The 22,760-nt window shown below is 53.3% G+C and overlaps 2 protein-coding genes across 8 annotated transcripts; both read right to left on the bottom strand.

Annotated features, from left to right (window-relative positions):
• Nucleotides 1–1,813: 1,813 nt before the first annotated feature.
• On the bottom strand, nt 1,814–10,469 carry TMEM120A (transmembrane protein 120A). Of its 2 annotated transcripts, XM_074845776.1 has the most exons (13): nt 10,319–10,469; nt 7,452–7,570; nt 6,826–6,942; nt 6,255–6,314; nt 5,421–5,516; nt 5,013–5,102; nt 4,550–4,615; nt 4,130–4,191; nt 3,769–3,861; nt 2,968–3,032; nt 2,309–2,377; nt 2,115–2,230; nt 1,814–1,951 (listed from the first exon to the last, which is right to left on the bottom strand). In XM_074845776.1, exons 1-12 carry the CDS (start codon nt 10,391–10,393, stop codon nt 2,117–2,119), a joined length of 1,026 nt encoding a protein of 341 aa, XP_074701877.1. In that variant the 5' UTR covers nt 10,394–10,469; the 3' UTR covers nt 1,814–1,951; nt 2,115–2,116. The 2 variants fall into 2 exon arrangements, with proteins under 2 accessions (XP_074701877.1, XP_074701876.1); XM_074845775.1 differs by lacking the exon at nt 1,814–1,951 and having other exon boundaries at nt 1,953–2,230.
• Nucleotides 10,470–10,839: 370 nt separating this feature from the next.
• STYXL1 (serine/threonine/tyrosine interacting like 1) lies at nt 10,840–22,722 on the bottom strand. Of its 6 annotated transcripts, none has more exons than XM_074844919.1 (9): nt 22,517–22,722; nt 20,626–20,687; nt 20,027–20,153; nt 18,581–18,726; nt 17,043–17,188; nt 15,910–16,004; nt 13,788–13,897; nt 11,459–11,593; nt 10,840–11,154 (listed from the first exon to the last, which is right to left on the bottom strand). In XM_074844919.1, the coding sequence occupies exons 1-8, from the start codon at nt 22,617–22,619 to the stop codon at nt 11,462–11,464; spliced, it is 921 nt and encodes a 306-aa protein (XP_074701020.1). In that variant the 5' UTR covers nt 22,620–22,722; the 3' UTR covers nt 10,840–11,154; nt 11,459–11,461. The 6 variants fall into 6 exon arrangements, with proteins under 6 accessions (XP_074701020.1, XP_074701021.1, XP_074701018.1 ...); XM_074844920.1 differs by having other exon boundaries at nt 10,840–11,109; XM_074844917.1 differs by having other exon boundaries at nt 10,840–11,593.
• Nucleotides 22,723–22,760: the final 38 nt, after the last annotated feature.

Genomic DNA, 22,760 nt, shown 5'->3' with positions numbered 1-22,760 from the left:
CTCTCTTCTTGAGACTCTCTTTGTGGGTGTTTAAATTTGTTTGCCTTTGATCTAGTTTCCATTCCTCGTTTCATGGGACTGATTTTTGTGATCTCCTCCCTGGAGCTTCAGGTTTTGTTTTTCAGCTGGTGCGTTGTCCCAGCCTGTCTCATGGCTGTAGTTAACAATGTTGTGCATTAATTCTGCCCATGGAGTTGCTTGGGGGCATCTTGAAAATTATCACCTAGTATCTCGCAGATAGATAACACTTTTCCATCTTTTGTGTGGCCATAAGGCACTTAGAGGTGCTCTTCAACAGCTTCCCAATTGCACCAGTTGTCACAAGCCCATTCTTATGAGAAGCTGGAACTCTGATTCACTCCGTGCCTCCATAAGTAACCAGTGACACTACTTGCCATCCTGCCACTACGCCAATTGGTCATGGATTGAGTGATGCACTTCACTCATAGGAGAGAAGTAGCAATGTTTATTGATATAAAACAGCGATTTAACAAAGTTTGATAGTAAATGCGACAGTGGTTTAACAGGATCCAAGGGCAAGGTTCACGTGGTATTTACTGCATAGAGGACGGGGTCAGAAAAAACTGCCCGGGAGACCCTCCTGTGAGTGACACAGTTCAGAGGGGACCCCCTTGCTTTCTAAACTCCTTCTCAGAGAGGAGTCTGGGTGAGGCTGGATCCACTCCTAGTCCCAGGCTTGGTCAGTAGTTTATGTCTAAAGGACTGTATGTGTGCATATCCTTTGTATCACTCAGCTAAGATTTCAAAGTTTTAGCATGCTATTAATCACTTACTGAGAATCTGTTAAGGCAAGGACTCTCTCAACCTCAAGGAGTAACCCTGTGAGGTGTCCCTACTCACAGGGAGAGCCAGGAGAGCTCAGCGGGCCCTGGGCTGCCCACGTGTTACAGAGTAAGACGACTGACTCATAGTTACATTTGTGTACCGACTACAGATGTTGGCTTCTTCCCAGGTTGGCTCGAGTCAGCCACTGAGCAGCACTGTGGTTGGGTGGTCGCGTTGCTCATGTGAGCCCTTGGCTATCGTGGTGTTATCTGTGTCCCCACAGCCAGAGTCAATGCAGCCATGACCAGACACATCCATTACGATCACCGCCGGTGGTTATCACTGATAATACAGCTCAGGGTGGGGGGAGCTGGCAGCTCACAGCGCTGCCCTCCTGTCCCGTTCTGCATCCCAGCTGGTATGGGGATAGCTGGAGGTGCTTTTTCTTCCCTCCCCCAACACGTGACCAATACCAGGCAGGCCAAAACCACAGAGCGCACAAGCTGTTCCAAACCACCCCAGCAACCCGAGGCAGCACCTTTCCTTTATTTTTACACACGCATCCTCCAGAGATGCGGGACCAGGGTGCTGTTTGCACAGCTCCAGCATGAAACCTGGTTCAGGCTTGTAGTGCTCCCACCCCTCCAGCGCCACAGCTCCTCCACCTCAGTCCCTCGGCCCTGCGGCTTGAAGGTAAAGGAGGAACCAGGGTATGACACACCCTGGAAGGCAGCGCTTGGGCACAGCCTCCAGCTGCCCTTGAAAGTAAAGATGGCTACCGGGGCAGCCAGGGAAGCAATTGCTTGCAGCCGATGAGATGTGAGGGCCTCTCTGCCTTCAACACGCAGGGGCTGCCCTGGGTGCAGGGCTGGGGAGAGCCTTGAGCACCCCCGGAGCTGTGTAAGAGGCACCGCCAGCCCTGGACCCAGCCTTGTCCCAGGGGAGATGATGGAAGCCGGGCACCCCGGGCTGCCCGCAGCGGGGTGGGGAGTGCTTGCAGAGCTGGGCTTGACCCCAGAGAACCATCCCAGTAAGTGTCTTCGGGGCAGAGGGAAGGGGAGCAGCTGTCCCAGGCACCCTGCTCTCCTGGAGGAGGAAGGCAGATGGGACAGGAGTTGCAGGGTGCTGCTGGCTCCAGATGAATGACTCAGGCACAGATCCAGCACTGCAGTGAACACACGGTCTATTTGTGAGCAGGCCCCAAGCTCTGTCCCAACCCAGGCTTCCAAGGAACAGGGTGAGACACCAGAGTACGGACGGCATCGAGGAAGTGGGGATGGGAGATGGAGCTGGTGGGGAGAAACAGTCCTGGCCCCCACACTGCCCACCTTCAATTCTGCTTCGTGTCTTTGTTCTTGTTCTGAAACTTCTGGTGGACGGCGCGGAGGGTGGTCAAGAAGTTCCCCAGGAAGAGGATGAAGAAGGAGAGGCCACACATGAGGACCTACGGGAGGTGCACGTCAGCAGGAGGGACCTCCTGGGGCATCCCTCTCCCCAGGGCAGCTGCCTGGGGCCTCCTTACCTGCCACTCCTTGCATTCTGGGTGCTGGATCATGCGGAAGAGGATGATGGCGTTGTAGAGCTGCCAGAACTGCAGAAGAGAGAAGATTTAGGGGAGTTTCTGCTTTCAGAGGCTCATCAACTCCATGCTGACACTCATCCAGCCGTTCCCTCTGGGCACAAACCCCACGCAGACCTCACATGAGGCCAGCCTGCCCCAGCACGCAGGGAAACCCCATCAAGTCTTGGGGCCAGAGGACTTGTCTCCCCCTTTCTTGCCAACTTCTGGAGCCCAATAACCAGGAAGAAGCCTCAGACCAGCCTACCGCTTTTGGCCATCGGCCTAAATGATCTGACCAAGGAAGAACTGGACTTTCAGTAGCTGAAGCTCAGGAAGGGTTTTGGAAGGGTTCTTGGAGCCAGCACCTCTGCTGTATTCTGCACAGCACTTAGCAGAACTACCAGCAGCCCCCCAGGTCCTCTCCATCTCACTAGCCAAGTCATGGAGGTGGGTGCTTTGGAGGAAAAGGAAAAGGCTCAGCATTTGCTGAAAGCATTTCCCTGCTCCTGGCATCCGTATTGCATGGCTGCAGCAGCCTGCGGGGACCTGTGCGATGTCCACGCTGCCCTGGGGCACAATCCGCTCCCACCCAGGGCTCTGGCCTCTCAGTGCACACTCACCTGCCCAAAGAAGAGGAAAGGAAGCAGGAACGTGAGGCCTCTCCACATCCAGGACTGGAAGCCCTCTGCAAAGGATGAAGGTTTGCATGGGGACCCACGAACATGTTATAGGTGGGGACCAGACAGAGCCCAGCTCCTGAGGCTGCGGGCAGGGAGGTTTAGTGGCCACCCTGTGCCCGGCTGGGAAGGTCCTGCCAGGCTAACACAGCCTTGCCGTGGGCACTTGAGCCCGCAGGCAGGACTGCAGCAGGGATTCCTAGCGCTAACCTAACGTGGGCCTCTGGAGGAGGCTGCTCTGATGGAGCTTCCCCTGCCCACAGCTGCCGTCCTCAGCCCGAGCACTCGGTGTCGCAGGGGCCGAGGAGCTGGCAGCCCACAAGTACGTTGGGTGTTGGAGGGATGTTTTGTGTCTGAAGGAGCTTCCTGAGGAAAGCTCGGATGCCAGGAGCCACATCCACTGCCACCTCGCATCCCGAGGGAGGCAGCTGTGGGCTGGTGGCCCCAGGAGAGCAGGAAGAGGGGGGCACCCAGTCGACAGGATGCTGCCACCTCACGGGAGATGCTGCTCTCAGAGCTTCAGCTTTATTTGTAGCTTTTACTGCTTCTGCAACTTGCAAACTGCAGTCAAACTAACCTCAAAACAAAAATAACCATCACCGTTGCCTTTAACAGAAACCACAGCTCCCAGTTAGCAGAGCACTGGTCTGGTGCTGGGAGGGAGGCTGCCAGCAGCCGTGGGCCCTGTGGCAACAGGAGGTCCAGTTGGAGTGGGACAAGCAGTAAGGGAAGATCCCGGCTTACCCACAGTCAGGTCCATGTTGTGCCTCTCGCCCAGCGCTCGCAGCCGGTACAAGCACCCGCTCTGGTAGTAGTACTGGAGGAACTGCACGAAGCCTGCAAGGAGAGCGTGGATGTGGTCAGCAGACACCCAGGCACCATCCCCTGGCCCCAGCATCTGCTCCGAGATGACTCTGCACGCAAAGACCATCCCAGCGCCAGGGCGGTGGAGAGCAGGACAGAGGCCAAGGGAAAACCCAGGTGAGCTGAGAGCTGCGAGCAGCTACAGCTGGGCCTCCGTGCGTCGCGGAGCCAGGCAGTCACGCTCGGCACCCGAGGCCAGGCCTGGTCCCAGCCCCGTGCCCCAGCATGTGGCATCACTTACTCTGGTACATGGAGAAGGAGAGGAACTGGCTCCTGAACATCTGGTACATGAGCCCGTCTGGCCTGCAGAGAGACGGTGCTCGCTGGGGGATGTGGGGCTGAGAGGAGACACAGCCAGCCCTGCCTGCCCCACAGCCAGCGTAAGGGCACTGCTGCCTTGCCCCGGCCCCCACCAAAGCAGGGGGACGCCCCAGCTCAGGCACCGTGTCACCACACCTCGTGTTTCCCTGCCACACAGAGGTGTCCACGGTGGCTTTTGTTTGGGTGCCCGGGCCAGGCGAGGAGGACGTGGAGCTGATTGTTAGACCACAACACGCACAGAGCAGGCCTACGGCCACAGGTTAGGGCAGCGGAGGCCCCTTCACCTGAGCTGGCCACAGCCCAAGCAGGCCCCCCATGAGATGGGGGGACACAGACTTACCACGTCAGCATGACACCTGAGAGGAAGGTGGAGACGTAGTGATGGAAAACCCACCAGCCTTTGATTCTGGAAGACACAGAGAAGGGGCGTCAGGTCTGGAGCATAAATCAAGACCCAAACACGCACCAGGAGAGCGAAGCCAGCCCAGCACCAGCCGCCCTCCAGCTCCGGGCGAGGAGCAGGGCTGGTTACGAAACGGCTGTGTGCGGAGCAGGACCCAGCGCCTCCGGACTAGGCAGCACCCAGGGGCTGGGGCCCTTCCAACCGCTGCTCCACCTTCCTGCACCGCCTCTGCACGGGGAGTTCCTCCCGCCCTGCTCATCAGCAGGGTTTGCTACACAGCCTGAGTAGGAGGGAGCTGCTCCCTTGGGAAGCCAGAGCTACACAGTGGGTCCCAACTCCCCGGCCTTTTGTAGAGGACCAACTCACCACACGCCCCTCTCCCTGAGCACTAGGGACTCACTTGGATCCGTTGTTGATCAAGATGCCTTCCCGGATGGTGAGGGTGCAGTAGTACCACACCAAGACGAAGTTAAAGACGGCATCTGTCACCCTGGTGGGAAACAAAGCGCCGTGTAAAGGCAGCAGCAGAGCCACTGCCCCGGCATCGAGGGCACAGGCACCGAGAGCCATCGCTGCAGGATGCTCATCCACCCTGCGGGCAGGGGGACCCGCTTCTCCACCATCCGCCACGGTCACAGTGAGACAGCTGCAGCCACAAAAGCCACCCCACCTCCAGGGCAGTGGCCAGAGCCTTTGTCAGGATCTCCTGTTCAGCTCCGGACCTTTCAGGGTGGGAGAGGAGAACACGGGGGCCCTGGGAGGAGATCTCTGCCCCACCCCTTACAGAGAGCATCCAAGCCAGACCCACCTGGAGTTGAGAAGGAACTGACAGGAGGAGGAGACAATGAGTAAGATGATGGTGAGGTAGAGCTTGAACTTCTCATACTCATCCTTATATGCGAACCTGCAGGGAAACAGAAGAACAGGCTTGGAGCAAGGTGGCTGCTGGAAGTCTGTGTCCTCCCATCCCAGCTGGCCGGACAAAAGTGATGTTCTGTTGGGAACCTCTGGGACATGCTCTGGAAAAACCTTGTCCCCTGGGTATTTCTGAGAGGGGAGAACAGCAGGCTGCTTTCACACAGGTGAGACAGCTTCAAGACACCCCAAACCATGCCAGCCTGGCGGGTGGCCCAGAGGACTCCGGGAAGCTGTGCAGATTGGCGTCTGCTCAGCTCTTCAAGGGAAACCTGTGGAGCTGAGGGGGAGATGGGGGCTCCTGGCTGGGCACCTCTGGCATTAGTGTCCCAGCATGGGGAGGGCTCTCATGAGCCAAATCTGGCCACTGGTGTTTCCCAAGGGACAAGGAGGGGGCGCGCCAGTGGCTGCACAAATCTGTCTCTCCTGGAAATCCCTAACATGGGGGAAACCCGGACATGGCTTCGGTGGAGGAGCCTATTTAGCTCGCCAGAGCTAACGGTCCATCCCAGCCCAGCGGCAGGAGTGTAAGGAGGAGCCAAGGACTCAGCTAATTCTGGGAAAGGAAGCAGGGAACAGCCCGGGAAGGGAATCTGCACCAGGCAGGTCAAGCCAGCCTCGTGTCTGCACATGCAGCAGCTCAGCCCATGAGGAGTTGTTGTTTCCCGGTGACAAGGGGATCCCAAGCCCAGCAAAGCCCAGGGCAGCAGCTCCGAGAGGGCCGTACTTGGCCTGCTTGCTGAGCAGCGTGACGTTCACGTTCCCGAGCACCAGACTCAGGTACAACCTGGGGAGAGAGCAGAGGCGTTAGGATGGGCGCCTGCCCGGGAGCTGGCAGCGCGGCTGCGGAGGCGAGGCAGAGCCGTCCCCTCATGTGCCACCGCTGACACTGAAGGCCCGTGAAGGAGCCCCCAGCTGTTTTCCACTCGGAGCTGCCAGACAGCGTGACTGGCACAAACGCTCCCTCTCCTCCCAAGGGCAGGGGGAAGGGTGGCCAAGCACACCCCCCCCACCTCCTGTGGGCACCGGGGTGTTCACCGGGATTCCCCCCGCGCATGGCCACCGTTCAAGGGCGGGTGAAGGCCACGAGCAGGCAGAGGAGCGAGGGGGGAGGAGGGCAGCACTGCAGAGGCTCAGCCTGGCTCCAGCCCAGCGTGCTCCGGGGAGCCTGAGCGGAGCAGCATGGCTGTGACACTGCCGGGAGCAGGGTGACAGCAGGTTTGTGTCTTGCAGTGTTACAGCCGCAGGGACGTGGAGGGAGGACTTGGTGTTTCACCCCGAGACGAGGCGCCTCTTACCCGTTCTTCTTTGGCAGATAGGCCTCCATCTCGAAGAAAACATTCTGCCTCTCTTTTATTAGGCTCTGGGTCTCTTGGATGGACTCCTCCTGTTCAGGACTCACGTTGGCTTTGCATCTGGGGAGAAAACACAGGTGCTGGTATCAGGATAGCCTCTGTAACACAATCAGCACGTGCCGGCACTCGATAAGTGACTGTCTTAGGCAAGGACACCCCAAGGACAGGGAAGATGGACTGGAGGCAAGTCCATGACTCCATCTGCAGGGCGAGCTCCTCTGTCAGGCTGGGATGTCACTTGAGAAAAGGAAGCAGGAATGAGAGCAAGGGGAGGCCAGACGGGTCTTCTCGCCCTCGAGGAAGGATGGAGAGAGCTTTGTGTGGGAGCGGGGTGGTTCAAGTTACCTGCGAAGCCTTTGCAAGCTCTGAACTGCAAACAAGGCACAAATCAGGGCAGAGGAAAGGGAAGCTGAGGAAGATCTGCCTGGGTGAGTCCAGACCTCCACAGCACTTTGCTATCAGTGAGGCTCCAGTAAGGTTTGTGTTGGAGACAGAGACATGTGATGCGTTCACTAGCCCTGTCCTTGCTGCTCTCCCCTCCCGTCCTGTGCCGTCACAGGACAACTTACTTTTTGAGGGACAACGACAGCTCCTTCAGCTGCTTCTTCTGCCGTGCGATGGAGCTGGAGATCCCATCTTGGAGCTTGGTTAGCTCCTCGAGTTTCTGCTTGTACAGCTTGTGATTATCCTGGGAAGGAGAGACCAGCATGCATTACAGCTGTCTGCCCAGCTGTCCCTGCCCTCGGGGACATCTGCTGACACATCTGTTAAAAACTCTCTTTAACTTCACCTGCACAGCAGCTGGGTAAGACGAGAGGTGGGTAGAAACCACAGGCAAAAAGCCAGGCGTGTCTGGGGACAGCCTGCAGCCATCCCTGCCTCTGTGGGGGCAGAAGCAGGCACTGGGGACACCCATCCCCAATCCCAAGGAAGTTATCTACAGGTGCAGGCACATCCGCACGGCACAGCCTGGTCCTGCCCTCGCGCGTGGCTCGTGTCCAGCCCCCCTCCAGCTGCGGGCTGGGAAAGTCCAGCCAGCAAGACAGTCCTGCTCCAGGGATGCTCCCGTGGCTGGGAAACCACTGACTGCGGCACAGGGCATAGGAAAGACTCAGAAAAAAACGCTGCTGGGGCCAGGGCTACAACCGAGGGCCACAGCCACCCGGGAGCAGCGGCTTGGACTGCTGGGATGGGACGAGCAGCTCGCTCTGCCTGGAGGTGTCAGATCCAGGCGGTGACACCTCACCAGACCCAAGCAGGGTCAGATACACAAACACAATACATTCAGAGATGATCACAAGGCTTTTATTACCTCAGTGTCCCTGAGAGGGTTTCCCAACAAGTACCCGAGTGAGGTGAACAGCAAGTGGGGAGGTTCAAGGCACTGCGGAGCGACGGTCCATGGCGAGGAGCAATGGGCGTGGGCTTATGAGGTTTTTATGTTAAAATGGGCAACGGGCAATAAATCTAGGTGACGTGCTGGCTAGTGGAGAGCCTTGCGGGTGGACACATACGGGAAACCCAGCCGAGGACAACATAAGCAACAATATGCTACAGTGTGGAACGGACATTTCTGCTGCCTGAACAAAGCATAAAGGGATTTATTATAAAGAATCTGGGCAATGGCTGCCCTGACCTCCATCGCCTGTCTCCTCGCCACCCTTCTGCACGTAACCGTACAGAGGCTCGTGCAGCACCTGCTGCTGCCCCGACCTGTGGCTCTGGGGCTCCATCCCAAGCACCCCCCAGGGAAGCTGGAAGGGGCCCATCAATGAGCCGGACAAAGGGGATGGACTTGCAGCAGGGCTGCAGCCAACTGCGCGGCTGCTCGTGCGACAGTAACCCAACCGCACCTGGGTAAGGCGAGATGCCATTCTTCCGCTATATTTAGAAAGAAAAGGAGAGAGCCTGCTGGATCAATGCTCCTTCTTGTCCAGGTCAGCTTGAAAACAGCCTCACCTCGACCACGGGCAGCCTGAACGCCACTTCCACCACCAAGGAATTAAATGCCGCTTGCAACAACCCTTGGATCAGGATCTTGGACTAGACCTTGACGCACACACATTTTAGCCTCCCTAACTCTTATCAAGCACTTTATCAGCAGATCTCAAAGCTGTTCCCAAAGGAGAAAGGTGAAACCAAGACGTGGAGGAGGGAAACAACTCATTCTCCCTCCGGTGACAAGCAGCAGGGTGGGAACAGATCCCAGATAGCCCTGGTTCCTCCCGCAGTGATTTATGTCCCCAGTCTCTCACGGGACGTTCCCTGCTCGACCATCAAACCTTCCAGCTCCCATCTGGCATCACCTCCTCCTCTTGCTCTGGAGTTAACTGAGAGCAAGTGGCTTTTGTGACAACTCGTTTAGCTGTCCCAGCATCTGAGCACCACGCTCGGAGAAAGCCCGGATCAGGAGCCACCCAGGAGTTTTCCAAAGGAAAGGGCCGGCCCCGCGCAGCTGCACGCGGGGTTCAAGGCGGGCGACCCGGGACAGCCAGGCAAGTCCTGTGGAGCAAGAGGTTTCTCAAAGCCTCCCTTGCCCCAGATCTGGGTACAGCTGCAATGTGTCCGCAACAACATCCGCTTCGCCCCGCTCCCGGGGGGGAAAGGAGGGGGAAAGGGAACTGGTGCAGATGCAGCTGATTGATCGGAACCGCAGCAGAAGATGTGAGCCAACCTTTTCCTTGGGTGACCCCCGTCTGAGCTGAACCCTGCCCACTCCCTCCCCCGGCAGCGAGCGCCCTGGGGATTACACAAAGCAGGTGAAACACCTCCGATGCCAGGCGCCTTCCCGGCACAGAGCCCCCGGCCTGCCCCGGCGGGGGTCGGGGCACCGGAGGGAGGGTCCCCCGGCGGGACAAGGCTGTAGCGTGACCGGATTCCGGGCTGCCTCTGCTCCCCGGCTTCGGGCTTGCGCGGGAGCTGAGCGGGGCGAGAAGGACCGTGGAGCGGCATCCGCACGCCTCGTTCCCGGCCGTGCCAGGCCGGGCAGCGCCGCTCCCCGCTTTTAAAAACTCGGGAGATTGGGCGTCCCCACGGCCCGGGCACCGCAGGCTGGCCAGTCCGGTCGCCCAGCCCTGGAAGGCCCCGGCTCTTGCCAGACCCCCCCTGCCCAGGCAGGGCTCCTCGGCGGGGCCCCGGCGCCCCCCCGGCCCTGCTCCGAACCCCCCTCCCCAGCGGCACAAGGACTCAGCTGCGAGCCCTGCCCGGGGCGAAACGTGAGGGAGACCCCGGCGACAGGAACCCCGCGGTGCCCCGGCTCGGCGGGAGGGGTCCCCCGCCCCCCCGCTGCCCCGGCAGAGGTTAGCGATCCCCCCGCCCCGCTGCTCCGGGGGCGAGGCGAGCCCTGATGCAACCCCCGAGCGGTCCCTCGGCCCCAACCGGCGCTTGTCCGAGGTCCCCGGGCCGGGGGGGGTGTCCCGCGGCGCGGCGGCGGTACCTGGATGCGCTGGTAGCCGTCCTGCAGCTCCTCCCACTCCCGCAGGCACTCGGCGACCGAGGCGCCGCCGGCCATGGCGGCGATGGCGGCGGGAACACGGCCCCGGCCCGCGGCGCTGGGCGCGCGCCGCTCCCGCCCCGCTTCCGCGCACGCCCCGTCGGGGGCGGGGCTAACGCGGGGGCGTGGTCACGGAGAGTGGGGGCGTGGCCATAGAGGGAGGGGGCGTGGCCAGGCGGAGGCTGTTTTTCCCCTGTAAATGGCGGTCTGGAACAGGGAGGGACAAACAAACAAACAAACAAACAAACACGGCAGCGCCTTCCCGGCGCGCAGGGCTCTCCGCAGCTCAGAAGGCCGGTCCGCTGCCCGCTCGGGCGGTGCGTGGTGTAAATTCCCCCGCGGGCCGGTACGGGCGGGCTGGCCCCGCCCCTGGCCGCCCAGGCTGCAATTACCGACCCGGGAGGGTGAGCGGGGCTGGAAATCCCCGGGAAAGCCTTAGCCCAGAACGCCAGGAAAGCCCAGGAGCGTTTTCTGTAATGTTTTATTTTGTGAGGTCAGTGCAAAGAATTCACAGCACGGTAAGAGAGAGGACAGTGCCGAGCGTAGGTTTCGCATAACGGGATTGATGCTCCAAAATCACCCACCACGGCGAGAGGGTCGGTTGTTGCGTCGGGAGCGGGAAGCGTGGTCTTGCCAGACAATCCAACGCCGTGTCCGTGTCTGCGGGAGCTGAGCAGGCGCACGCAGAGCGGAGGGACTTCTGACATGGGCAGCTTCTGTTGTCACCTCTCTGGCTGGAAGTGGGTGCAGTCCAACTCTAAATTTACCATCGCGCGAACCTTTTCAGAGATAACCCTAATGACATCAGGGGTAAGGAACATGCCCGATACGTGGTTATAATCCCCTTCTCTTACAAGAGACCAGCAGTGCACAATGGGCCACATCCTGCAGTTCCCCAAACCGCCACCTTCTACAGCACGAGTTCCCCAAATGGCTCCAAATCTTGACCGAAAATAATATGGAGCTAAAGATGAAACCCTTTACGTTACGTTAAGATCTTTTTTCAAACAGAGTCCAAGGAACTTTCTACCGACACGGTGGTACAGAGAGGGAAGTGCTGTTCCTGGGTGTGCTCTTTGCTACCTGTCAGTAATTCGGTTCAGAGATGTCTGTGATCGTGGTCCCGTAGATTTGGGTCTCCCAGTCTGAGAGCTGTTTCACAAAGGCCCGGTGTGGTCTCGTGTTCGTTTTGCATTTCAGAACATAGTCCCAAGCTCTCTGTAAACAGAAGGAAAGCAAAGAAGTGTTAGGAATTTGAACTGAAAGTGAATCTCGGATAAGTACACAAAGCAGCTACACTTGTAGACAGCACAGCTTTGTATTTACTCCCTGTGTTAGACAGCAAGAACCTGCAGATAAAGCAGGGACAGACTGGATCCAGATGCGAGCTTCAGAGAAGCCTGTCACCTTCATACTCTGCTCTCCTGGATATGAGGACAGCTCAGGCTGCTTTCGCTACCTGGCAGGTATCTCGCATTATTTTACACTGATGGAGCAATGCAGTCCTGGGTTTTTACCCTAAAATGCTGATTCTTCCGTGGCTGATAAGTGAGGCAGTGAAGTATCAGCTGTTCACAGGTAAGCAGCAAAGGTTATCATGTCTCTGGATTGGTGTGACCTGTTATGGCAGAGCAGCTATGAAGCTCCAGTTATCCAACTGCATTAATTACAACCATCTTAATTATTTGTTAGTTCCATGTAATCTGCCAGGAACTCTGCTACACACAGGGCAGACAGACCGGCATTACTCCGCTTTACTCCAGCTGCATCCTTGGGTTTACCCAGCAGTGCTCATCTTCCCACTTTTAAAATAGACTGCCCCCAGCACTCGGGGGATTGCTTAAGCATAATGAGACCAAAGGTTAGAAGATAGTGTTCCACTGATTTGTTTTTCTAATCTCAGTGATTCTGCAGGCTCCGAGGCTGATCTTTCAATGTTTACTCCTCTGGGCCCATAGTGGGGATGTCTCTAGTTCCCCTGAACTCAATAGATCCACTCACATATCAATTACTAATAGAGTAAGGGGCCACACGTCCTCACTCTGCCTTTCTTTTGCAATATCCATGTCTTTCGAAGCTTTCAAAGATCTTTGCCTACACTGGCTGAAGGACCACATGGGAATCTGTTGCACTGCTTTCATCTGCAAGAAACAAACTTGTCTGCCAGGCTAATCCCCCAGGAGAGCTTTGCCCAGCCAACAGTGGGCAAGCACCACCCAGGCGAGCCCCAGCCCAGCACTGCCATGTCAACCTCTTCTTTTTTCTGGTACTTAGTAAAATGCTGAGACCAACCTGTTGATACCAACTGGGAGAAATTGCAAGGATCAGCTTTTGACTTTTGCACTGCCGTTGCAAGCACCTGCAGTAATTCAGTGTGCAAGCGAATGGTTATCAGTGTGCAGGAGCAATCGCACCCAGCGTTAGTGGCAGAGACGAAATCGTGTCCGCAGCCCCGTTGGCAGGCTCAACCTGAAATTACCCGCTGGCACACAGCGACGGTAAGAGATTTCCTCTTATGTTGCAAATGTTTGCACAAAATCAATTAAATGATTAGATACAGGCCCAGCGTCAGTGAAGCTTGGATCAACCCTTTCAAGCTCCCAAAGGAGGAAACACTTTCCAAACAAGGACAGGATTTTTAAGGAGACGCCTTTCAGTTCCCATGGGAACTCGCCTGCTCTGTGCCAAGCTGGAGCCACCACGAGATGGTGCCTACGGCAGCACGATGCCCATGTGTTGTGTGCAAAGGGAAAAGGGCCTGGCACCTGGGGAGAGGCCACGGGGCTATTGCACAGCTGGGTTATTTTCAGCCGTCATTCATTATTTTTCTTGCGTTATTCAGAGCTAAGGAACAGTGTGTACTGCCACCTAACCTGTACATCCCTCTTGGGCTAGTATTATCCCATTCCAGATTTCTCTACAGTAGTATCTGTGGGAGGGGATTGCTTCTGGAGAAATAAAATAGGATTTCGGAAGAAGTCAGTGCTGGTGCTGAAGTCAGTGGTAAATCAGAGCCCTGCAAGCGCTGGGTTCTGAATTTCCCTGTAACCCCACGGTATTAAAAGATGGGATTAACTCCAGTAGCTTCCAGATACTCTCCTTCTCAGACCCAGGAGAGCAGAAATGCTAAGATCTGTAACCACTGCTTTATTTTTGTAGCCCTGTAGTTAAGGAGGGAAATACAAGAATATGACAGGTGGCAGGGTAAGGACTCACAGATCCAAAATCACACCTTAGCCACCTCCTTGACGGTGTGTATAAAGAAGATGCAATCTCATACAATCTGTTACATTATCAGATCTGCATGGAAGCACAGATAATGTCCTTCTCATTACTACAGTAATGAGGCTTCAGAAACAGAAATAAACTGCACAGCCAGCCAGTATCTGTGGGAAATACAACAGTGATGTACCTTCAGAGAAAACTGGCAGGAATGCATAAGATAGGCCATGGTTACTGTGCTGCTCCGGCTTATCCCCAGGCTGGAGAACACCAGCACTGCTCCGCAATCCAGCTGAGCATCTGAGTAAAGAAATGCCAATCACAAATTAGCAATCTGGGAAATCAAGCTTCCAATTGCACAGGCAAGCTCCCGTTCAGTAGCAGCCTGAGCGACAGCGACCCTCATGAACCCTGACAGCAGCAGATGGGCACTGCCAGCTTCCACTTCTGACAGCATTTGCCTTTCTTAGACATCCACGGAGTTAAAACGTGGCTTGGAAGACCCGAACCAAATGACAGTGACCAGTCAATGCTTCACTACCGATCAGTGCCACCTTTACATCAGATAACTGAAGAAAAGTGGTCTACCATGACCAATCAGCTGTGCTCAGCATCACATCACCTACTAAACTCTTCCCAGAAAGGGTTAAAGGTATTAAAATTACTGATGAACGCAAGCCTAACTGTTCTACACTGAAGCTGGAGGAATCAGCTCTGAAACTGGAGGGGGCTTAGACTTCAAATCCCTTACCCCTCCATGGGGATCAGCAGCAGGAAGCACGTACATGCCAGGTAGGGCGCTGGTTTTATGATGTTTTTATGATGGATACTTTGCAGTGAAAATTGCTACAGTCAGCAAACTCATTTTCTACAAAAGCCAAGCCCAAGGATACTGTCAGTCACTTCTAACTGCATTAACTCTGCTACCTTTGCCTAGAAGGTTGCATATTTTATTAATAACCTTTTGAATTCTTTCCCTCCCTCTCCAGAGCAGACAGCATCACAGGTTTTTAGAATATCAGCAACTGAACTCTAGAATTCATAGGGCAAAGCCTCTTCTTTTACTGTTGTCGAGAGGTTGTGGGGGTTTGTTGGGTTTTGATTTCAAGCACTAAACCAGTGTTTTCTGACTTATTTCCATCATGAGATACTAGTTCTGTTCTAAGACCTGAGTAGAAATGGCTTCACTCCAACATACCCTTAGCATGAGGATATCCACACTCCTCTCAGAGTATGTGGAGAGCTTTAGTCTAGTGTTCACCCATAACTGTTCCAGTTTAAGTCATCTATTCTCAGCTGTCAGGTAAACAGTTCAACTGTCAGTTAAGCAGTATACACTTCCACAGGAGCTACAGCTAATAAACTCTTATAGTCTGTTTTGGAAACTTCCACAAACTGATGTGAGAAAGAAAATTTCTTCTGAAATACCGCTGGGAAAAAACCTGGGGCAAAATGGAAGGCAAATAAGTGGATTTCGATATGTGGCTTTCAATACATGCAAATCATGACATTCAGTTCAGGACAACAAAATTATATCCTCAAATACTGTTTCCTTGTTTCTTTGTTTGTGTCCAGCTGTCATTTCTTATATCATACTTGGGTTATAAACTCTGTGGGGACAGGGTGGTCTTTTGCTTCTGGGTCTGTACAACACTCAGCTCAGCAGGGCCTTGGTCTGTGGCAGGTGTTATTTCATAAGTGTGATGAAAGATAATGACACAGGTTGACACCATCACAGGATGGAGCTGTGGGAGCTATGTCTGCTGTGCTGCTGCAGGCACTGAGCTGCAGAGTGTGTCTTTTCTTGCCCTCTCTGATGTAACCAGCTGAAGGCTGGTTTATGCTGTTCAACCTGAAAGTCTTCCTAGGCCCTACGGTGGGTCTGCACTGCAAATCACAAAGATTAGCAGCATCTTGTGGTAAGTTCTCTAATGTGTGTCACACTCCAGTTCAAATAAAGCTCTGGAGGTTGAAAATTTGGGCTGGTAAGAGTCAGAGGGTTGTGTTTAAGACAAAAGGAATAGGAGGGCATCATATGAAGCCCTGGTAGACATCCTGCAGCAAAGCCTTTTCAGATTGCTTGGAAAGCTCTCTGTTATCAGATGCCCTGTAAAATCTCCTCTCTATCCATCAGGCTGGTTAGTAGGGGAGCTCGGGTATCCTTTAGGGTGGGGGCTTGCTTGGGAGTATACTGGTCTTGAATGATTACGACCCTCCCATCTGAGCTTCTTGGTAGAGTGAACTGCAGTCGCTCCGATCTAATACCCTAGAGTGAGCAAGGTCTCAGGAACGCCAGATCAGGAACAACTCACCTATGAAATGACAAATGGTGGCAAAGGAAGAAAAAAGATTTGCTTCGAGTGAATCTGGAACAGATATATGGAGGTATTTGCTGCCTTCTGCAAACCTGGAAAAGAGCACATGGCGTGACATGGACCAGAGAAGCAGCTTTGAAAAAATGTGTTTGTTGGAGGCAAGCTGATAATTTTGTTTGCTGTTACATATATGAGTGTTTCATCATTGTCATCATTAACATTATGATAAGGGATTTGTTATGGTAAGACACCAAGATGCTTATAATACAGAACCAGTTTTATTACTGATTTTCCATTCCACATGGTATCAGCACTGATGTCTTAACCTACAGCTTCCTTCATCTGAGAGCTAAATGAAAACAGCTGAACTGAAAGCACGAGTGCCTTCATGGCGGGCACGTTGGCAGTTTTATGAACATAGCCCCCCAGTTCACTTCATGTGGTTTTCTATGGCAGCATCCTCCTCCTTTCACAAGCTCCGAGAACCCAACTCAGAGAACTAACGGAGCAAAACACTGGTGATGAATTTCTGAAATGTGAAAGCATGTCCTGCAGAGGTCATGGGAAGATTACCTACAGCACAGAGACCTCTGATGTTTTCCTCTGGAGCCAAAGGAATGAGAAATGCCTGCTGGTACACACGCCAGGATAGGTAACCGGATTCGTTACTTACTTTGTTTTGGTCACCACCTTGAGAAATGCCACTGGATTTTTCACTGTGTGAAATGGCATTTCCAGCATGGCCTACAGACTGAGCTGAATGGTCATGGACAGCGGTAGGTAAGGAAGGAAGACCAACAGTGTGAAACATCGGTGGTTTACTTTTACACTGATGTGTTTATAGGATTTTGCTCTGATGGTGAGGGCCTCCCAGTCCTTCTCTCCCCCAATCCAGCCATGCCATGGTTGAGGGCTGCAGGACTGTGTTGCTGCTGTGCTAACTCTGGAGTAGAGAGTAGAAAAATGAGCATGAAATAGCACTTGACTCTGCACAGGTTTGAATCCTAACAGGTTTCCTTGGAAGTTCAGAGGCAGCGACTCCTCTGCGATTGGGCTCTGGTGCTGTGCCACCCCACTTTCTTCACAGGCACAGACACTGGTGAGGGTACACCTTGAACTGTTTAACTTACAGTGTGGCAGGCTGTTCAGAGATGTTGACTTGTGCTTTGATCTTCAGATCTTTCTGTATTTGTTGGTCACAGGCCTGCTTGAAATTGCCCATATATAATTTTGCAGGCAGTATTTCTACAGGGTATGGCTGAAAGTTGTCTAGTTCCTGCCGGAGAGAAACCATAGCCTCAGTTTAGAGAGTGCATTTGCTCCTATTAGCTTGGTAAGTTGTTAAACACAAGTCATGTGAAGAATTGCACACACACTTAGTCAACAGCCCATGACACGTTCTAGTGTAATGACTCATTCAATCACCTGGACTTTCTGTACATTGAAGTCTTTGCTAGATTTACTGAGAATAATTAAGGGCAGCGCTGTCATTGTGGCATTACTTGAAACAAATCCTAACTAAACAGGAGGCAGCATATACTCCTTACATTATCTGGAGGGACTGCAGCATAACAGATTCATTTGATGTTCTTGCCAGCTACTGGTTGCAAGGCTAAATGAAATCATCTGCCACCTGCAGAGCTGCAGGTGCCCCGTAGTGGCACGACACAAATCCGCAGCTGCTTCCTGTGTCTGCAGCGTGAAGGCTGAGAACAAAAATACACGAGTAGTCAACAGTGCCTCTACATCCCTAACTGATACTCGGCTAATGCTGCAGCAGAACAAAGCAGCAGCCTGACAATTTAAAGCAGCAGAGAACAACAGCTTAAGCTGAGAGGCAAGGAAGTACTCTGTGTCCAACTGAATCTGACGGGGATGTTCGGTGGTTTGCTACCCTTCACAAAGAAGCAGAAAGTGAACGGATTTTCCCTCCTGTGCTGTAGCATCCCACAGGTCAGCACCGTGTCATGGGCTATTTCACCTGAACCAGAAGTGAAGAGGTACAACAGAAACAAGAACCATGTTGCCATGAGATGCTCTCTGCTGTCCCTCTAAATCTGCCCTGCCTCAGGTCCTGTCCTGGATGTGAAAAAAGGGTGATTGTTTCTCATAAGCTAAATAGATCAATGTTTGTAAGTGAAACCAAACAACTGGGATCCCAGTGTTCCAGTGGATGGCTGTTTTCTTTCTGGGCCTGTTGAAACAATGCACCAGTGCTTGCTTTGTGATCCTGCCTGATGAAAAGCTTTATAGACGTGGAACCCAGTCCTTGATAGGAATCGCACTTCCATCTGAAAACACGTACTGTGTACCATCCCAGATAACCACGTGCGAGAGAGGAACCTGCTTCTTTTCATCATTTGCTACTGTTTGTTTAGTTATCTGTACTCTCCTGTAGGCCAGTTTTGGGGTTATCAGAGAAACCTTCCCAGGTTGTTTTCATGAGCTTTCTTTCACGCAATAGAAGAGGAAAAAAAGCCAAAGTGTGGCTGTAAAAGAATTAGTGGTGAGTCTCAGGGCAAGCACAGTAACTCAGATTACATTTCATTCCTTTGTTTGAAATTACTCTGATATCAGGTTTACAACACCATTTAACTTGAATTCATTAGCCAACATCAGTTGAATATGAATGCTAATGTCTTCTGCTTGCAAATTAGTCTCACCTCACCTGAGGCATCCACAGTATCTTCTGAGTTCTCAGAAAAGGATAGCAAGCTGAAAAACGTTTGTATCCTCCCTTCAGGACGAGCACTGGATGGCGGGTGAACTGCTGTAAGCTTCCGGCATATTGGACAGCAGCTCCTTCCTCGGCATCTAAGGAGATCAAAAAGCTATTTGCCAGGCAGATTTAGAGTGCCTCCATCAGCACCAAGGGTTACTCCGTCCCACTGATGCTGACAGCAAACTCCTTTTCATTTCATCTAATGGTCTGTAGAAAGCCTTGTTAAAAGCTAGGCTGTTCTTTAACTGTTGCTGCAGGTCAGTAACAGGGCATGCTGCTTTTCACCTCTTGTCCTGATCTTTTATTCCTCTCTTTGTTTCTTTTGTAGGTCTAGAGAAAGTTTTTTTCCCTCCCCATTATTATTTAGAAAATGCTCGTAATAAGTTCCCATAATAGGGAAATATTAAATCTAATAATCTTACTTTTATGGAGGCCCTCTTCTGTAGTCTGCTGTAGGCAAAGGGGGAAAGACTTGAATAAATTCTTCACATGTGTTTGAAACGCTCCTCTCAGTGAAGTACATTATGTGAGATGGTTGCTCCCCCTCCTTCTCCCAAGGGATCCATCCCGCTTGCCTCTAGCTATGTCTGCTTTAGAAATAGATCAGCAGAACAGAAACCCACTCCTGATTCTCCACACCTTCCCTTGCTACTGTCTCATCACTGAGCATTTACGAACGTGCTTGTTTTATTCATTCCCCTTACACTTCCACATTTTTTTCTTTAAAAAATGATGCAAATATTTGCTAAAACTATAGTAGCCTTTATAAAGCTAATAGGAGCCAAGCAAACATACAGAAGTGGTTTTGTGCACAGCAGAACTCCTTGCCAAAGGATGCGTGAAAGCTAAACGTTTCTATGGTTCAAGGAAGACTGAACAATTACATGGAAAAGTTTCCAGCTCTTCACATTTCTCGGTGAACTCCATCCCCACCCCCATTAAAGCTAAGTTTTCTTAAATACAATAACGTGAAAGCCTTTTATAACTCTCAAATAAGGAAGTATTCGCTCTGTGAACATACAGAACTTGAGTCAGTGTTTTCAGTCTCTAAAGCAGCACTGCTCCCTAAAAAGCAATCATTGGACAAGCCCAGTCTCACTGAAATGTGGTAAAAAAGAGAACCCGTTCTTCACATGCGCTAAGGAGCTTCTGAGGGATCAGTCCACAGAGAGGAAACCAGGCCTGCCAGGATGCTTTGAAAAGAAATCTGGATTTCTGAAGCCTAAGAACATATGCAACACAGTGAAAAACCAGAGGCATAGGACAGATGTTAGTTTTTCAAACAAAACTGGGTAAATGTGCATCTCTTCCAATCAGCTCATAAAATGAAATGAGGAACGGGAAGAATATCTATCCAGCAGTGAGGTCTTGACTGACATGGGTCACACTTACCTTTTCCTTTCTCCTCTTCCTCATAGTCACAGCAATCCAGAGAGCTGGTCTTGCAGTCATACACCACACAGTATCTGACACACCCCAACTCCTCTGAATCCGGTACCAGATATTCCCCCGTAGGACTCTACCAAAATCACAGAGGAATTTTACCAGGAGCACAGCTCCACTCTTGTGGCATCAACGCTACTGACGTCTTGCAAGTTACTGCTCTATCGCTACGGGATGTATCTGGGGCTATAGCTGTACTTGATGCTGAAAGACCTAGTTAGAATTCAGAAATGATGCAAACTACACCAGATTGCTTCATCAGCCACAGTGGTAAAGATGCCAGCACTGTCCTTTTTGAGCCAAGGCCACAATATGTTAGTTCTTGTGCAATGTTCTTCCCGATGTACAGCCTCTATGTGCCAATCCCTTGGGCCACTGAAGCCACCTTTGCTTTGTGATAGAACACATCCCCCCAGCGGCAGAGACAGAACATGGCTGAGACCGGCAGGGGAGAGGCCGGGACAATTCCTGCGGGTTTTAAGCCAGTTTTGGCTACCGCTATTTGCTAAATCCAGGGGTGGTTCACACAAAGGGTAATCCCCCCTCACCTGTTCAATCCTGCGTGCTGTAATAATATGGCTCTCGTTGTATTCACGCTGAGTACGGGCATCTGAAAAAAACAACCAAGACAGAGCAATTGACTTATTTGATGCTTTAAAGGTAGAATCCTGTTCACAATTCAGTCAGTGGGAATTCAGGCACCGACATCAAATCAAGATTGGGTTTATTAGAAACTGAGCCTTTCTGATGTGGGTGTAACGAATGCCAGTACTATGTGTAACACCAAGCGATGCCAGCAGCTTTAGTCCTGACCCAAGTGTGGCACCTGTCATGTCCCGCTCAGATGAGGGAGACAAGTGACTTAGATTTGTAAATCCCCAACGGAGTGGACAGCGGTGAGACAAGTCTCAAAGTCCAGACTTTTATTAACTTCCTACAATGTACTAATTGGACACATGATAACTGGCTAAGTATGTAACGAGTTGTGGCAAGCAATACAGTGTGCCTTGCATTACTTAATGGTAGTGAAGGAAAAGGGGAAAAAGGAAAGGAGGGAGATAGAGAGAATAGAGAAATAGAGATCACTGGTCTGGGTTCCTGCGTCGATCCAGCCAGCGAGGGTTCAAGGAGGCATCCGTCTTCCTCACTTCACTCTTCAGAACAAACTCCCCCCTTTGCCCCACCTCGATTTATACACACTCTCCTTGGGTCTGTCCCCTAGGTCAACCCACATACCTACATATCCCATGTATGGGGAGGGGTAAGGTGTTTCATGGGATGATATAATTAGCATGATCTTGTTAGTCTTCATTAGCATATCTGAGGGTGTTAATTTTAACATGCATTCCACAGATAATGAAGCAAAGGGCATTCACCAGACAGATGGCCCTTGAAATTTGACCAGGTGCCCCAGAGCAGAGCTGTCCTGTCTCCGCAGGGCTCCCCCCTCCAGCTGCATCCTGTGTTATTGGGGCAGCCTTATCAGCTTCCACCTCTACACTATCCACCCCGGGACTAGAGTTTCATTACTTGCAAGTGTTTGAGACATTTCTTAGCTTGGGGGGCCTCCACTCCCCTCACTATCCTTTATCTCTTTCTCAGGCTGTTTTTCTCAGCCTTTGTTTCTCACAGGCCTGTTTCTTTCAGGCCCTATTTTCAAGTCGTCTCTCACAGCCCCGCAGCATTGACAGCCCCAGTCCCACGCTCTGTTCTGCTCTGCACTGTGGCGTAGCCTGGCTCCCGCTCCCTGGGCCTGCTCTGACCTCCCGGCACCCAGCACCTCTGCCTCCGTGCTGCCCCAGAGATGGGGAGAGGGGCACCGGAGACCCCAACCCCATTGCCAAACTGGCTGACCCCCTCGCCAAAACTTTTAATAATATTGCAGTATCAGGCACGCATTTTGGGGGGTATTGGCACTATGCAAGATGCAAATGCTTATCAGCAATCTTTGTGCAACGGTCAAGAAATCTCGTCCAGCTCAAAAACCTCTGGGAGCAGCAGGGGAGAGTGTGTGTCCCTGGGATGGATCAGAGCAGGAAGAGCTGGACATGATGAAAGCCAGGCCAGTACCGGGTCACGGCACCTGAAATGGGACGGGAGAGACACCCCAGCTGCAAGGCCTCAGTAATGACAAGAAGTGACGTGTGCTCCTCCCCGACCGCCAGGGCGCACGGACCCGGATTCCTCAGGCAGAGGTAGAGGCAGGGGCAGGGGCAGAGGCAGGGGCACGGGCAGGGGCAGGGGCAGGGGCAGGGGCAGAGGCAGGGGCAGGGGCAGAGGCAGAGGCAGAGGCACGGGCAGGGGCAGGGGCAGGGGCAGGGGCAGAGGCAGGGGCAGGGGCAGGGGCAGGGGCAGAGGCAGGGGCAGAGGCAGAGGCAGGGGCAGGGGCAGAGGAGGCAGCAGGCAGCAGGCAGCAGGCCGCTCTGCCCGCCGGCTCACCCAGCAGGCAGAGGTAGCGGGGCTCCGCCAGCCGGGGGAACCGCCGGCGCTGGTTGAGGACGTTGTAGAGGTGGCGGGGCTCGCAGAGCGCCATCCCCGCCATCCCCCGACCGGGCGACTGTCGCCGACTGTCGTTACAGCCGGTCTCGCCGCGTTGCCGCGGCAACGGCGGAGCGCGGCCCGCTGGCACGGCCCGGTTGCTAGGGAGGGACGCGCGGCGGTCACTAGGGGTGACGTCAGACGC

Source organism: Strix aluco, chromosome 19 (assembly GCF_031877795.1).
Source record: "Strix aluco isolate bStrAlu1 chromosome 19, bStrAlu1.hap1, whole genome shotgun sequence".
Classification (NCBI taxonomy): Eukaryota; Metazoa; Chordata; class Aves; order Strigiformes; family Strigidae; genus Strix; species Strix aluco.
The sequence above is the reverse complement of the archived record's forward strand: the minus strand, read 5'-3'. Positions and strand labels throughout refer to the sequence as shown.